This window comes from Aptenodytes forsteri, unplaced genomic scaffold (assembly GCF_000699145.1).
Source record: "Aptenodytes forsteri isolate BGI_AS27 unplaced genomic scaffold, ASM69914v1 Scaffold241, whole genome shotgun sequence".
NCBI classification, from domain to species: domain Eukaryota; kingdom Metazoa; phylum Chordata; class Aves; order Sphenisciformes; family Spheniscidae; genus Aptenodytes; species Aptenodytes forsteri.
In genome coordinates, this window is record NW_008795252.1 from 7,074,429 (window position 1) to 7,091,494 (window position 17,066).

The window sequence follows — 17,066 nt, forward strand, 5'->3', positions numbered from 1 at the left end:
ATATAAAAAGGTTCTAAAATTTCACTCACAGCATTTTCTCATATATTTTTTACTACAATCAGATCCACAGTTTGCATATAATTCTTTGATTTGTAATAAATCAAGTAGAAATGGTGGGATGAGCAGTAAGAAATACTAAACTTGTCCTGTATGTTTGGGGATGGGCTGGAATGCAGAACAGCCAGAGGAGAAGAAATGTTTGTCTTAAAGCATGGGTTATCAGATTGTGCTCTGTACTGTAGATAGTCTGATAATGGTCTGTTGAAGAAGCGCAGAGAGTCAGCCAGTTGCACTGTGCTGGTTCCAACTCTATATTTTCAGGGACCTATAATGAAATCAGTGGGAATTAAATTAACATATATTGTTGTTGTGCATTTTCAAAAATCCCACTAGGCACCTCCTTATATCCTTAGATACTTTAAATCCTTGAAAAATCTGCTTCTATGTTCTGTAAATCACAGAGGATAAAGCTAGAAATCAATGCAAAATGGATTGTAAGATATTCCTTTTGTGTGAATGCAACTAAACAGTTTCTTACAACTCATCTCCAAACGTTGGAAATGCTTGAAATTTTCTCTTGCTCATGCAGTTATGGCAGCAGTCTGAGTATCATGGTATTTGGAAAAAATCAAAGTACACTTCAGTGTTACTGTCAGATGCTGGGGGGGGAGGGCGCTTGATATATGGGAGAGTTCCCCGTTTCCGGTTTCAGATGATTGGGCTGTAGTGCACCACAGAGTAATGTAAGAGCTGAGTATTTATTGCATCAATAAAAATGAAAATACAACCGCCATGAGGCTTTTGTCCAATAATCTCTAGGCTTTTTACATCAATTATATAAAATGCCCTAAGCTGCAGGAAATATTTATTATTGTCTCAGTTTTACATATGGAGGAAAAAGGTAGAAGAAAGGAAAGTGTCTTATGTAGCAGAGTTCACAGAGAATGAGTAGAATTTAATATAAAAAAAAAAAAAAAAACACCCCCCCCCCCGCCATGAGGCTTTTGTCCAATATCTCTAGGCTTTTTACATCAATTATATAAAATGCCCTAAGCTGCAGGAAAAAGGAAGAAAGGAAAGTGTCTTATGTAGCAGAGTAGTCAGAGCAGATGGTCTTCTTTTTGAGCTTCAAATAATTTTCAACCAGGTTCATGGATGTCAAACATTGGAAATACCTGTTACTCTTCCCATTGAAACCTCTGCCAGTATATCTTCTGCTTTGTCAAAAAGAGGTCATTAATTAGATACAGCACTTGATTGTCCAATAATCTCTAGGCTTTTTACATCAATTATATAAAATGCCCTAAGCTGCAGGAAATATTTATTATTGTCTCAGTTTTACATATGGAGGAAAAAGGTAGAAGAAAGGAAAGTGTCTTATGTAGCAGAGTTCACAGAGCAGATGGTCTTCTTTTTGAGCTTCAAATAATTTTCAACCAGGTTCATGGATGTCAAACATTGGAAATACCTGTTACTCTTCCCATTGAAACCTCTGCCAGTATATCTTCTGCTTTGTCAAAAAGAGGTCATTAATTAGATACAGCACTTGACGTCAAATAAATACAACCTGAAGGACAGGAGATAGTAATGATTGCCAAAAAAAAATTAAAGAAAAAAATCCAGTACCAAGCAAAGTATTAACATTTTAGAGGGACAGCTAGATATGATCAGGATTCTCTAAGTCTGATAATTGGTAATACATCCAAAATATGGGTCATGGAGTCCTAAATACATCATCTCAGCAAAGCCAAAACAAAATTTGACTTGAATCTATTTCGCTTGACTGTAGCATGATCATAGGAAAAACAAAAAAATGTGCATCTCTATTTACTGTCTTTAGTTCACCTAATTTAGGTAAAATTCTTACTTCTCTGACATGATGACCTCTTTAGCTGACTCTTCAGATCCATTCATCAACTTCTTTACTCTCCATTACATTTCAGTACCTTGTCATCATTAAACCCACAGTCCTAGAAAAAAAATCTGTGTAAGAATAGCTGTTGTTTTGCAGAACCATAGCCTATCGATATACATCTTTCTAAGTTTGTTTATGTGACACCCTTCAACATCTCTTTTATCCCTCCTTGGATTACGTGTTCTTGTCAGTTCTTACTTCCTAATGGTGTATTTATCCTCTTCCACTTTTCTTTACCTCTATGCCCTTTTACATAGTCTCCCTTTTTCTCACTGTATCCTCCACTGTTTCTTTTAAATCTCCTTGGGATCATTCCTTTCCACCACTGATGAACAGCTTTGCTCCTTGAAGGAAACCTATTTAAATGTAAGATAGAAGCAAAGAAATTCTAACGTGTAAAAAGAACGATATCTACTGGGAAGCCTTGTGGAATATGTATTTCATCTTCCCGAAGGTGCCAGGTTGACAGCCACCATAAACCATACAGGTTTATGGTAATATCTGCCCTACAGCCCCTATGACATAGAATGTAGAAGGAATTTTCTAAATCACTTAAGTGAGTTGAAGATACAGTTCCCATTGAAAGCTGATGGCACTGATGCTCCTAAAGTAAGTTAATTACATTAATTAAGGCAAAGATTGTAAATGAAAGGTTAAGAAAAAATAAAAGATCATTCTTGCTTTGTGAATATTGTGTGTATATTTTGTTTCTTTTAAACCTTAAAAAATACTGGAAATGTCAAGTTTGGTTTTTCTCATAGTTGCTGGTGGATCTCCGGTGAGCATTGGGAGTGTTTTCATAGCTTTCAGATTTTCACTTGGAGTATCTATGCTGTTGAATCTTAAACATAGATATTAATTTCCTAAAAGTTTATTAGGTAAAATAAATAGCAAACAGTACTAAACTGCTTAAGAATCGTTTGTCTTCAGAAGTGTGAAGTATTCTGTTTTCTGATTATCTCTGACGTCATACTGTTACCAGCTTCCTGGTCACTATGGAGACTATAAAATAGATAGGCCTACATGTCTAATATAGAAAGTAGAGCAAAAAATTTGCTTTCGTATATTCTTTACACATTCTAAAAGAGCAAAGTATGGGCAAAATTCCAGCTTTGACAAAAGAACCTGTTGGGTTGCTTTTAGGATCACAGGCTTCTTAAAATCAGACAGTATCAGTGCTTGTTTTAAAGACACAAGTATTTTATTACAGGTGTTTTTGGCTGCAAAGCCAGAAGCTTGATTCTCATAGTAATTTATTGTGCTGCAGATGCAGCCTCCTTGCATACCATATGGTGGTAATTAACAGTTTCGACTTAGTTCTGAGTTTTCTTCTGCTTCGATTATTGGTTGGTTTGGGACAAAATTTTAATGTCACAGAAACAGTTTTCTGTCTGAGTTTAACTGCAGATAGGAATAATGTGCATCTTTAGATGAAGAAGGAGAAGATGAGATCTATTTAGAGCACTAAGAGATGTTTTGGAAATCTCACCAAGTACAACCTGTTTCTTTTCATTAAGTGTTTCACTGTCCCTCTGTAGAACTGAAATAGGCCTCGGTTGGACCCTGGAAGTGGAGAGAGACAATTTGAAAGATACAGTTGGAATGAATAGTTTCTTTTAACAGCAAAATGTTTGCGCTTTTTATGAGAGCAAGGGTAACATTGTGTAATCTTTAAAAAAGATATTGCTCAGTGAGGATAAGTCCATTGTCCAGTGACATGACTTTTCCTGTCAATCACAAAGGTGACAAGGGGGCTAGATTAAGTAAAGCTTGCCCAAGATTAACAAAGGAAGATTATTGACCTCATCCTGAAAGGGCAGAAGCCTGTTTTATCATTAAACCTTGGAAGAGGTATTTCCTCCATAGGTGGAAAGCTGTTTGGCAATATAGAGGCAACTTTCTTGTAAGTGAACAAATCTACTTGTGGATTCTAGCTTGGAACAGAAGCAGAAGACGCAAAACGTGGGCCAGTCCTTTTTTTGTTGCTGTTGTTGTGGGGGAAAGAAGGGCCTAGGGTGTTTGATTCAGCAGGATCTCTGTAGGTCCTTGTCTGCCTTTCCGAAGTGGGAAAAGCAAGAAGCAGCAGCATCAGGTGTTGGTGAGTACAATCCCAGCTCAGAGTTCGATGGAATGTTGTGCCAGCACACATTAGCAGAGCAATTCGCAGTGCAAACGAACAATAGAGCCCCATCCATGACGCAGCTGCTAACTGCATAAAACTGTTACCAGGATTAACAGTGCCAGAGGCTGGAATGTAATCAAACTTGAACAGGTGAAATGGTTATGCAGCTGAGAGAGACTGTTCTCCGGTAAAAGAGTGTCTCTTTTTCTACTGTTTTGATGACTGAGGGATAGGTCTTACGTGTGGCTTGATGGACTTCATTTTAAAAAGTCAGTAGTAGATATTTAGGTTCTTTAATACCATGCTTCAGTGTTGTTGCTTTTCTCTCAGTTAACTAAAAAAAGTCATGTGAATTTGTCCTTTCAAAAAAGGAACCTGCTAAATCTCACTCGTTGGGAGGGAACTTCCTTCTCAGGGGATTAGTTTTAAACTGTTGCTGACATATCTTTCTTGCCATTAAGGATTTCTCTGGGTGTTTTCAGGGGAATAGTTAAACTCTCGTACATAGTATCAGAGGAGTTTCTTTGCTAAAAGTTTTTTAGCTCTATACAACCATTGACATGAGTAGGTTTTATGTGGAAGTATCCTTTCTTTTTACATGGTTAGAGTAAAAATCCAGAACCATTGAAAGTTCTTTTTCACTTTCCCCAGTAATGACAAAAGAAAGAGCAAAATAAAACAGAGGGATGTAAAGCGAAAGCCAAGATAACAGTTGAGCATTTCAGGTTGTTGTTCTGAATGACAGAATAAAAAGATCACGGACAAACGTGGAAGGCAGATTCTCGAGCTGGTGCGCTAGAGGATGTATGTAGAACTCTCATCAACAGCAGTAGCTGATGTGTGCGCTCATCCGCTGGTATGGAAAGGAGAGGATTCCTCTTAGATTGCAAATCACGCAATGGATGTGTGATTGCTACAGATCTTTTTGAATGAATAATTCACTGGTGTACTGTAATTTAGCCCACTGAGATGTGATTGCAGCTGTTCCCCTACTGTATATGTGTTTTGATTAAGTGGAGCGTATCTTAAACCCCACAAGTGTATAAATAGCCCATGTATGTGATATGCAAACACTGCATACATGCACACATAACAAGAGCAGTCTAAGGAAACATTTTGTTTTGGGGATGATTACTTAGATGTATATTTTAATATATAATTCATCTCTCAAAAAAAAAATCTGTGTAGAACACTTCCCTTTCCTTTTGTCTGGCTATGAAGTCGTCTTAACTGTGGTACCATATAAATGCTTTCAGCCAACATTGTAGTATCAGGGTGTCTCTGTGTTATTAATGAGTTTATCATTCCAAGACCTCTCCAATATAAGAAATTACTTCTTTTGTGCCTATTTTACAGGTAGGAAACAGAAATGCAGAAACAAAGGTGACTTTTTCTATGGTTATGCAGAACATGTAAAAGAACAAAGAATCCAGATTGAGTATCTGGATTGAATCCAAATTGAGTATCCAGAGTCCTTTCATGATGCTTTACCCACAAACTACTCTCTTGTCCTCTCCCCCTCACACACACTTCCTTTCCCCAGAAAAAGGGGCAGGGAAATTGTAATAGTTTTGAAAATAGTTGTGGGTTCCATTTGAACACCAAGCAATTTGTGATTTTGAAAATCACCTTGTTATTACCTTACATATCATTCAATCTTGTGTTCTTATGCTTCTTCTCTTATAACAAACTTGTATACTCAGAATATATTTATATATATAAAAACACTTGCCTCTACCCAAAATGTACATGGAAGCAGCAATGATGATTCCTGAGGTTTAGGCAGCTGTTGCAAGTACTCTGTGTCTGTGACCAATGTGTGACATACACAGAAACACAAGTGAGTGTCTTTGGGGCCCACTTTGGAATAAAAACAAGAAACTAGTTCCTGGTAAAATTAGGAAAGATATTGTTCCTATGCATAATTGATGGTCTAGGTGGATTTAAGAACTGTAACCAAGGATGATATTTGGCTTATCTGTCTTCAAAGTGTGAATAAGAAAGCAATTTTCAAGATATCTCCTCTTTTGACCTTGTTTGTAGGAAAAAAATTACCACTTGGTGATAATACATTTGAATGTCAGATAAAATCTGAACTGATGATGAAGTTAACTATTTTGCTCGTCTAGATTAGTGTTAAAAAACAGTTTATTCAGGTCTGTATTTGTGAAAAAAATTACATTTGGCTCCAACTCATTTTTTAAGTCCAGTGTTAGCAAATAGTAATTTTCCAAGCGGAGAACAAAAATGGAGGGAGTTGCAAGAAAAAAAAAGGAGCATTTCTGTTGACTAGAGTTGGAAAATTTTTTAGGGCTTGGTCAAAAGCTCATTGACGTCAGTAGAAAGTCTCTCATTAACATCACTGGGTTTGGCTTTTGGGGCATACGATGGCCCAGATTGTAATCTCAGTTAAATCCCATTCTGTTAGGGAATTTATTCACTAGTATAACACGTTCAAGCTGCTCAAAACTGTTTGCACTAAAAGTTTTCTTAACCAAAGGTAATCTTTTTGCCAAAATGAAGTAGTCTGTGAAAACAAATACATTCTTTACTTCATATCTTCCGTGTTGCTTTATTCAAACTCTGTTGAGATCACTTTTAGCAATTTATGTTCTATTTATGAAAAGACACATTTTTTTTCTGAAATATTGGGGTTTATTAAACCAGAGACACCAAAAATTACTCAGGAAAAAAAAGATAAAATTATAACACAAATCACTAAAAACAGTATATGTGTCGCTGTAATACCCTATAAAATGAAAACAAGTTAAAAATTATTAGGATTTTTTCGACCAAATCTGTAACTCAGATCACAAGATGGTTCAGTGACTTTTTTAGAAATAATATTCATTAAACATCTGGAATACAAAAATGTAAGGAAATAGGATAATGAAAAAGAAAAAAAGCTCTGGAGAATCTGATCAAAATAAAAACTGTTCATGTTAGCAGCGTTATATTATGCAGTATATGTACTCTGCAGCAGGCTGTGTTCGGAGACATTGACCTAAGTTTTGCAAGGTATAGATGGCATATGTTAGCAGAGGAAAAAGAGGCTTTCAGAGGTGTGTATAAAAGGGGAGAGGAATATATGCAGAGAACATTGCTTTATGTTGGAGGAGGCGTGGAGGAGAAGGCTCTGACATTAATGAAGGCAAGTTTTGAAGATGCTGGAACCGGTTTTGGTTTCCATTAAAATTAATGAGTAGACCTCTATGGACTCTCACTTGAGGAGGACTGTGTGTATGTTCCAGGAAGTCACAGAGTTTTGCCATTGTGCCACCAGTGAAAGTCATTAGGACCACCTTTGTGAAAAATATTGTCTCTACAAGAAATGAAGGTATGAGATGGAAGAGGAGAATAGAAAGAGAATTAGAAAACAGGAAACAATTGCTTCATCCCTTATAGATGGGAGAACTACTTGAACTGTTAGTTAAGATAAGTCATGTGGCAAAGGGTATTTAATATTTGGTTACTATTTAATTTCTTACAACAACTTGCCATCACGGCATTAAGTACTTTATAAAGTCAGGAAATTAATGGTCCTTGTAAAAATAAAAATTGAAGATTTTTTCAAAAGAAAGCTGTAAAAGAACAAACATTTAAAGGTAATCAATACCATTGTTATTAGGAAACCTATGAGTACAACACTTCTTCTCAATTAGGGAAAAACTGTATTTTATGTTTCTCTCTTGCAAGCTGATCTTTGTTCACTTCAGCCTGTAATCTTGGTTTATGCTTTACGGATAGGCTTTGTTCTGGGTGTTTTTGAAGCATTGCATGCCTTTTTAAAGGTTTCAACAGAAGTACAAACAGCAATGAACTCAAAGAACAAAGGATTGTTCTTTCTTTCCATCTTTATTTTTTTCTTCTTTAAGAAAAGAAATGTTTCATCTCATTTTTCTCCCCTTTCAGGAAGTTGATGGCAATAAAGTGATGTCTTCATTTGCCCCGCACAACTCATCTACCTCACCCTTGAAGGCAGAAGAAGGTGGGCGTCAGAGTGGAGAATCATTGTCCAGCACAGCTCTGGGAACCCCTGAAAGGCGCAAAGGGAGCCTAGCGGATGTTGTAGACACCCTTAAGCAAAGAAAAATGGAAGAGCTCATCAAAAATGAGCCAGAAGGTAAGGCCTGGGAAACTGGCCAAAATTTTCTGTTTTCTTTTCTTTTCTCCAGATTCTTTGGATACGTATACTTTTTAATCTTCCCATTTTGTGCTCCATTTGCTTTTTCTTGCTAGCAAAATCGAAGTAAAGAGCTCCTAGTTCTTGTCTACATTAGAGATAAATTTCAGCAATATCCTATTACAGCTAACATTTTTAGCTTTTCCCAAATGAGAGCCTTTGTCTGACATAACGGTCTTTTTGTCACAGTTGCAATAGACACAGCAATCCTCCTCAACATGGGTACAATGAACACTGTAATTTTAACAGCCTGGGGGTCATTTACACCACTGCTCCCCCCTCCCCCATTTCTAGAGCAAAAAGCAGTGTTATCAGCAATGTCAATTTTTTTGTGAAATTATTTAGTAGGCATGTCATTATTTGAAAGGTAAGAAGTTAAATTTGGAATTCATGAAAGCTTTTGTCTGGAGCATGTCCTATCATGTCATCCTCTATTTATCTGTAGTGCAGGTACTATACAAACAGATACAGTACAGGCTTTCTCTGCATTATATCTGGCCAGCAAGTTTCAACCTTGGCATATAGGTGTCATCTCTCGAGAATCAGTTTCTTTTGAGACTGTCTGTCCAGTCAGTGACAATGCCACTTCTGCTCTGTGGGCTGAGACTAAGACCAAACATCTCGCCTCTGAGAAGCCACAGAACAGCTTTCCTTTAAGTAATTTTCAATTCCTGCCTATTTGGGGCAGAGTTAAACCCCTGACTGGAAGGTGAGGTTCTCACTATGTTCTCCATAGGTATCCAGCATGCATATTTACAGCTAGATTTCCAGGGGACTGTGAGCCAGTTGATGTGTGAACTGAGCCTTATTCCCTAATGCGCAGTAATAAGACTTCATTTTCATTTACACCCCCCTATCCTGTTGTAGAAATCTATTTCAAATGTTTAAAAGCATGGCCCTCAGAGCCCACCTCAGTGTTGAAGCATGAATTGATAGCACGTACAAGAAAATTTTAGGACGACCTGCATACTGGAATGAAAATACGGATGCAAACACAGTCGCACTGTCACATACATGAGCATGACAGGATTGTAAATTAGTCTTCTTTTCTGGACTGGAGCACACAGTAAGGGTCTGCTGGGAAACAAATTCTTTGTCTAAGCATTTTTTGGAATGTTACGTATAATCATAGCATTTCATTCTGCATTTACGTTGCCTTAATGGTCAGTGCCATGACCTACCTTGTGCCTTTGAATGGAAAAGATCTTTCCTGTGTATGGTATGGGGTGGGGGGGAAGCAGACCAGACTTTTATGTAAGAGAAAGGAAAGAACAGGGGGTTCTGGGCAATGTATAAATACTCTGTTGAGTATGAGGTTGTACAAACTGCACAGACTCCATTAAGGAAAGGCCACAGATAGACATGAGAATGGTTACAGAGCCTGTGCATTATCTCAGCTCTACTAAAATGAAAATATACAGTACAAACAAAAGATCTACAGCTTTGTGAAGAGATTGGGAGAGAGAGGAGGGGGAGCAAGCGAATGTTGGGCTTTGCAAATGCATGCAACAGAAAATCTTTTCTTCCCTCTAGCCATTGTTCTATTGTCTTTCAAAGGCCATTAAAATGAACAGCAGGTTGTGATGAAAATTTCATTAAGCCCTCGTTAAATCATTATGAGGGTGCCATATTCATGTCTCTGCTTACTCCCCATCCAGGAAAAAATGAATAGGAAAGGGGTTTTTTTTCCCCTTTCTCCTTAAAAGCGAACTAACAAAAGTTCAGAAGTTAGAAGAGAATGGGAAATGGGACATGAAACAAAAGGAGGCCAGAGAGGTGAGCTGGCTAGGAAGAAAATTAGACTTGCATAAGAGCATTGAAAGGTGGTGAAGGACAAATACATCATTTTGACAAGTCTCCCTCCCCCTTCCCTTCAGCCAACATGATTGTTTTTAGAGTGGCTAATTAAAAAATATATATTTCTGGGTGCAGGTGGCAAGACTGTTCTTAGAGATCCTCCACAAATATGAATCTGTTTCCCTAAAAGAAGTATGTACTACTGCAAGCACAATGTCTTCTCTGTTTGAACTCCAGCAGAAAATCTACTTATTGTCATGTCTTCTTCATGTAGTGGTAAAGTTGTCAGTCATCACTGGTTGCTAGTCATGTAATTAGCATATATTTTTTTACGCTGAGGGTGGTGAAACACTGGCACAGGTTGCCCAGAGAGGTGGTGGATGTCCCATCCCTGGAAACGTTCAAGGTCAGGTTGGACGGGGCTCTGAGCAACCTGATCTGGTTGAAGATGTCCCTGCCCACGGCAGGGGCGTTGAACTAGATGACCTTCAGAGGTCCCTTCCAACCCAAACTATTCTATTCTATGATTCTATGATATGAGGTTGGAAGGGACGTCAAGGATCATCTGGTCCAACCTTTCTTGGCAAAAGCACAGTCTAGACAAGATGGCCCAGCACCCTGTCCAGCTAAACCTTAAAAGTGTCCAATGTTGGGGAATCCACCACTTCCCTGGAGAGATTATTCCAATGGCTGATTGTTCTCATTGCGAAAAATTTTCCTCTTGTGTCCAATCGAAATCTCCCCAGGAGTAACTTGTAGCCATTACCCGTAGTCTTCTCCATGTGACTCCTTGTAAGAAGGGAGTTTCCATCTTCTTTGTAGCCACATGGAACATGGTGATAAGGTCTCCCTTAAGCCTTCATTTCTCAAGGCTGAGCAAACGCAGTTCTCTCAGCCTTTCCTCATAAGGCAGGCTTCCCAGCCCTTTGATCATCTTTGTGGCCCTTCTCTGGACCCTCTCCAGCCTGTCCGCATCATTTTTGCATAGCAGGGACTAAAACTGAACACAGTATTCCAGGTGTGGCCTTGGGATAATGACTTCTTTATCTCTGCTGGTGATGTCCTTGTTGATGCAACCCAGCATCCTGTTGGCTTTCTTTGCCACAGCAGGACACTGTTCACTCATATTGAGCTTCTTGTCCACCAAGACAGGACCTTGTCCCAGGTCCTTTTACACAGAGCTGCTCCCCAGCTAGGTAGATCCCAGCCTGTGCTGGACTCCTGGATTATGTTTTCCCAGGTGCAAGACCTTACACTTGTCCTTGTTGAACTTCATAAGGTTCTTGTTAGCCCCCTCTTCCAGCCTATCCAGGTCAAATTAATTTCCCCATGAATAAGAAAAGTTACAAGTGGGAATCTTTGGTAGTACATGTAGGTAACAGTTCAACAATGCATGATCACTGTGTATTTCAGTAATAATTTTTAGTCTTGCTAGTTTGTGGAGCTTTGTAGGAGAAGACCAAGAATCTTGGTTAAGCTTTGCTGCATTATGTCAAAACAATAATATAATACTTTAATTCTCTTTGGGAAGAAAGGGAAACATTTGCACCAGTAGCTGAGGTTTAATTAGATCAATTTCCTCTGAATCTTTCGAAGACCAGATATGAGCCATATTCCTATTTCTCTATGTACTCAAAAGTTTATATATTATTTAACTTGTACAATGGGCTGTGTTTGCTCTGGTTTTATTGTTTGAAATTGTCTTCTGAATTACTGTGGGAAATGTGCTTTTGAAGCATTCTTTCAAATGGCCTGTTTCTTCAAAACCAGAAAAAAGACAAGGGCTGGGTAGACAACTTTAGGTCTTGATCCAAACCTCATATCAGTCAGGGAAAGGACTTCTCTTTTCTTAAATGGTTTTTGAGGACAAGTGAGATATTCCAAAATATTGATAACAGGTCTGACTGTTTTTAAGAAACTTTATCGATATAAGGTAAATGGTTTTCTTAAATTATGTTTGTTAGAAAGTAAGAGTTAATACTTTGCAAATTTTGTCAGTAAAGGACAAAGATTTTTACAGTGTTACGAAACATACTGCTCAGAGTGCACGAATGCACGCATGTATGTATGCATATATGTAAGCACATACATGTACCCACACGTGCTGACAAGGGAAGCGTCACTGTTCATATAAATGGTTTCCATGTTGATTTGTTGTATGTATGCCTTTGGTTAATGTCCCCTGTAGGAAGCCATGCTACCTGCTCATTCCTGAGAAGTTTCCAAAAGCTTGTCACTCTTTTCCTCCTTGCATATGTGTATGGTTTTGGTTTTCATAGGGGTTTATACTTACCTCTAAAGCGCCGTGCTCTTTTTTTTTCCCCTCTAAACTTGCCATTTTACTCTTGCTGTATGAAAGTATGTGACTGACAGTGAGTCATGCTGACACAGAAACAGAGTGTTTCAGTGAATCTAAAACTTGTGGAATTTTACTCATTGCTAATACAGTGCTCATTTTTCTTCTCTCAAATTCTGCAGAAAATCCTTATATACAGCTTTAGTATTAGGCCCCCAAAGGCATAAACCTATTACTGAAGTCACACAATGTTATTTTACATGAAACATTCTGTCCTTTCTAACTTGAACTTCAGAAGAGGAGTCAGTCCCCTTTTATTCCTGGTATACAATAATGAAGATAATGGAGTGGGTTTGGAGAAGCCTTATATACTGTGACAGACCTCAAGCCCTTGCCCTGAGGGTCGTCTGCCGACCATGGGATTCCTTTTGCAGCTAAAATCATTAGGCGAATGAGATACAGGCATGTTTTTCTTCTGTTTTCTTAAGGCATCAGAGGATGGCAGAGACTCTCTGTCTGTCTGTTCTCTTCATTTGCAGAAATGAAATGGAAATCTCTTTGAAGTCACTGAGCTTGACACAAGTTCATGAAAGCAAAGACCAAAGCAGCCACTTAGCTTTTTCTTGCACTATTAATGGGATTGGATTGCTGTATTTTAATTTATGGCCTGTGCTTGTGGAAAATTAAATCTCTGAAATCTGTGTAGCCTTTCCTCTACACGTATGGCTTGGCTTCTGGAAAAAAAATAGGCAAACAAGTAAATTCTCTCCTATTTTTAGAATAAGCCAGAGTACTCACCAGCTTTTTACATCTCCTAACTTTTAATTAAGAATCAATCTTCTTTTTCCATTTTGGTAGTATATGTTTGTAACAGGTGATGTATCTGTCTGTTTATCTTTAAAACTTAAATACTGTATCTTCTGAGGCCAGATCTATGTTATTGTACATAATTTGTAGGAATTCTGGATAAAAGGGATCGTATGGGCATCTACCTGACCACAGAGACTGCGCATATGAGCTTGTGCACATGTGGGTACACTCATTCATCTGCATGGCTCGTTCTTCTTAATAAGGACCTCTGAAACTCAGTTTGCTTTGGCCGTTTAAATGAATACTTTGAATTTTATATAAATACATGTACACAGATATATATAAAGTGCATGTATTAGATATATATATGTAGACATAAATATATATAAACATGCACACACAAGAATTATGTATATATATAGTGTTTAATATTGTTCCTACTCCAAAATTTCAATCTACTAGTCCTTAGGTCTCCTGAGCAGGAACAATTAATCTCAAGTGTTTAGTAAGCAGGTAATAGATATGTTTGCAGGGCTTTAACAGGCAATGTGAGTACTAGAGCCTCATGTATTAGAGTATGCTGCAATACTGTAAGTAATTACTTTGTCAGAAAGAAAGGGATGAAAAAAGTCTCTCGGGCATGATTTTTGTCTTCTGAACATCCCCCAAAGGCTATTTGTGTTTGATGTTTAAGTTTACATTATAAATCACAATGCCTGTTCTTGTGGTAATTTAAATGGCTGTTGTTTAAGCAGTTCTGTAGTCTATAAAAGTGAACCATATTGAATTCAGGTTCTCTAGTTGAAATAAGATCCCGGAATATCTCCTAATATTATCAAACTTCTAATCAACATATCCTGTAAAGAAATCAAGAGGTCTCCTTCTTCTTAAGCTATAAATTCCAAAGCAGACCAATAATGGGCACAAGAAGGGTGGCCTTTGAAATGCAGACTCTTGTTTTTAAATCACAACTGATGAGATGGGAAGAAATAAAGTGAACAGATTCGGGAAAAGCCTAAGGATACTCTAATTAGTTGAGGTTTGAATTTCTTTTATTTGGTTCTTCACTGTCCCTTTGACAAAGTACATGTTGAAGAGGCTTTGTAATGCTGTTCTACTGAAGGACAAACAAGGATACTTTGCAGTTGAGTACTTTTAAGTTTTGTTCGTACACTCCTGCTGCTGTGGAAGGATGCTTCAAGTGCGTTGTGGTTCCGTGTTCATCTATGCGGTCTGTCATGAGAAAATGTGTCTTTTCTTGTAGAGCAAGCCAGCATCAAAATTCCATGCACTTCTTCAAAGACCCCACCATATGGAATTGTGCATTCATATACTGCTGATAAAAATACAAAATAATTTAAAAAAATTTAAAAGATTAAGTTTATGAAATAGGCCTATGTGAAGAGAAGGAACTGTTAAATGCTGCAGTGGCTTAAACCTTTATTAACAAGTGCTTTAACTCTAGAACAGAGGTAGCCTAGTTTGAAGCCCTGCCAGCTCTTACTTGCTTAAAGTGAAGTTTATTCATTTGTCACCTTCAGTTTTTAAGTGTTTTCCTTCCTAATAGTTTAGCCCGATAGTCACGGTTTATTTCAATGGATGTCTTCACAATTTGCTTAGATTCCCTTCCAAGTCTCTCTTGCTTACATCCTCAAAGGTTTGTAGCTTTTGGATTTTTCTTTTCTCTTTTGATAAAGGCATCTGAGGTGCTGATACAGCATCTTAAATATAGAAGAAAGCATTATGGTCAAGTGAGATTCAGGAAACTTGTGCTTTTGGAGAGAAGATGTAGTCCCTCTCCCCCTCCCTGTTTTAGAATGGAAGTCTTCTCTGATGGATCTCTGTAATTAAAATTTCCTTCCAGGGTACATTCACTCCATAATATTGGACAAGCAGCAGCCAAAGCAAAATGCTTGATCTCTTACTTCCCATCTTTTACAGTGCAGCATATAAGTGGTTCACCAAGACCAAAATAATTATTTGGGCTCCTGTCTGCCCCTAATTCCCCATGTAACTAGACTCTTCAATAGCTGTGATTAATTTCAATAGGGGTTTTCAAAACTTGCTGCTGCTCTTATCCCTGGATCATTTTGGTGTGCCTGTTGTCCCCAATGTATTCCAGCTAGATGACTTTGCAGTCTGCCTTCATTTTTTGCTCTCTTTTTTTTTTTCTTTTTTTTTTTTAATTTCCCCCTCCCCCAGAAAAGCCATTAGCTTTCTGAGCTTCATTTCAGTCCTTGGATCACTGCTGGAGAAACCTCTGACCCAGACTGGTAATATACAAATATACATTAGGGAGTGTGCCAGCTCCTTCTGTATGCTTATGTGCCACAGCTTTTGGGGATGTCATTTATTCAAGAGTGAAGAGCGAGCCACCTGTTTCTTAGGCCTCTTGTACCTCATATTAAAGGTTCAAGCCCTTGCTGAATAGTAACATCTTAATCTGGGCAACATACACAACGTTTAGCTGAAACCTATTTGTCGAGCTAGCAGGGTTTGTGGTATTTTTTTCCCTTCTCTCTTACCCCCGAGGCGCTTGTCACGACCGTGCATATTAAAATTAATCAGACCTCCCAGGCTTGTGTGACTGTGTGGTTTAACATGAAGAAGTGGATATCAAGCATTTGCCCTAATTAAATAGGCCTGCTTGGTTTTGTTCTAGTGGATACTCGGTCTTCTTTTTAATAAAAGCTGCTTATGGAGGAGGCACGGCCAGCTCTAGAGTTAGTGGAGAGCTCACTTCAAAGTTTTCCCCACCACCTGCGCCCAGGATGCTGAGACCTGAAGGGCTCCCCGTGTTCTTTCTTAACAGCACAATTTGCGGGAAGTAAGTGGAGGGGGAAGGGGAAAATACAGCCAAATGAGCGCGAGAGCAATCAGGGAAGGAGAGGCGAGGAGCTGGGACGAGCATGTGGATTGGCTTTTTGAAGTTGATTAAGATGACCTATCATCCTGTCTGATTAGCTTTAGATCTCAGTCTGTGCCATGAGCTATTCACAAGGCTGTCTTGTGTCTTCTGTTTACCAGAAGCAAGGGAAAGCCTCTAGTATGGCAAGGAGCAACATTTGCAGCAACTCCCACTTGCTTGTTTAGCTAATGAAGTAGCCTTGTAAAAACACTCTTAAGTTTGAAGCTGTTGCTTACTTTTATTAGTTAGGTATCTGTTTAATGTTGATATTTTTAAGGTGGTTTGAACATCGCCAGTTTTACACAAATGTATACGTCTCTCGCATTGTAAATAAGCTGCACTGGGAAGATAGAACTCCTTTCATCATCTTTTCTTCTCATACAGTTTCATTGTATTCTGGTTTCTGCATTACCTCAGGAGAAAACATGCTATATGTGTGTGATTTCTATACTGTAATATATCAATTCAAAAAGCACCCAAAACAGAGTAAAGGAGAGTTGGGGAGGGAACCGTAGAACCTGTTAAATGGTAATTAAGGACTGATACCGTTTAGCAATTCAACAAGTTAATTTTAGCCAAAAATAGTAGAAAATTTGGAACGGTCAACATTTTTAGACAAAATGTTTCATTGGAAATGATATTTTTTGTTTTTAGATGTTTAAGATGATTAATCTGAAAGAGAAATGAAAACATTTCAATTCGGGTTAAATAAAACATTTTGGGTCAGGTGGAAACAGCTTTTCCCCTGACTCGGTTTGGCAGCTGAAATGAAAAAATTCAAACTAGACAAACGAAAATGAGTTTCAAAACCTGGAAAGGTTTCGGGAGTGTTTTTGTATCTAATGACCTGAGGAGGACAAATGAGCAGTTGTTATAGACACTTAAATGGTGTTCATAACACTGAATGTTATGCGCTGTGGTTTTGAGGGGTAAACTGCAATATTTTAGTCAGCAAAGCTTTCAAAATTTGATTTTTCTCCAAATGTGCAAATTTCTATGTCTTCTGAAGCCTCAGTCAGAAAAGTTTTGCAGCAC

At 38.1% G+C, this 17,066-nt stretch overlaps 1 protein-coding gene across 1 annotated transcript in view; it reads left to right on the forward strand.

The window, feature by feature from the left end:
• SOX5 (SRY-box 5) overlaps positions 1-17,066 on the forward strand; it is a 261,446-nt gene that overhangs the window by 26,805 nt on the left and 217,575 nt on the right. The window contains exon 2 of the mRNA XM_019471987.1: positions 7,950-8,160. Coding sequence (XP_019327532.1) covers positions 7,950-8,160 — 211 coding nt within the window. The remainder of the gene's footprint in view (positions 1-7,949; positions 8,161-17,066) is intronic.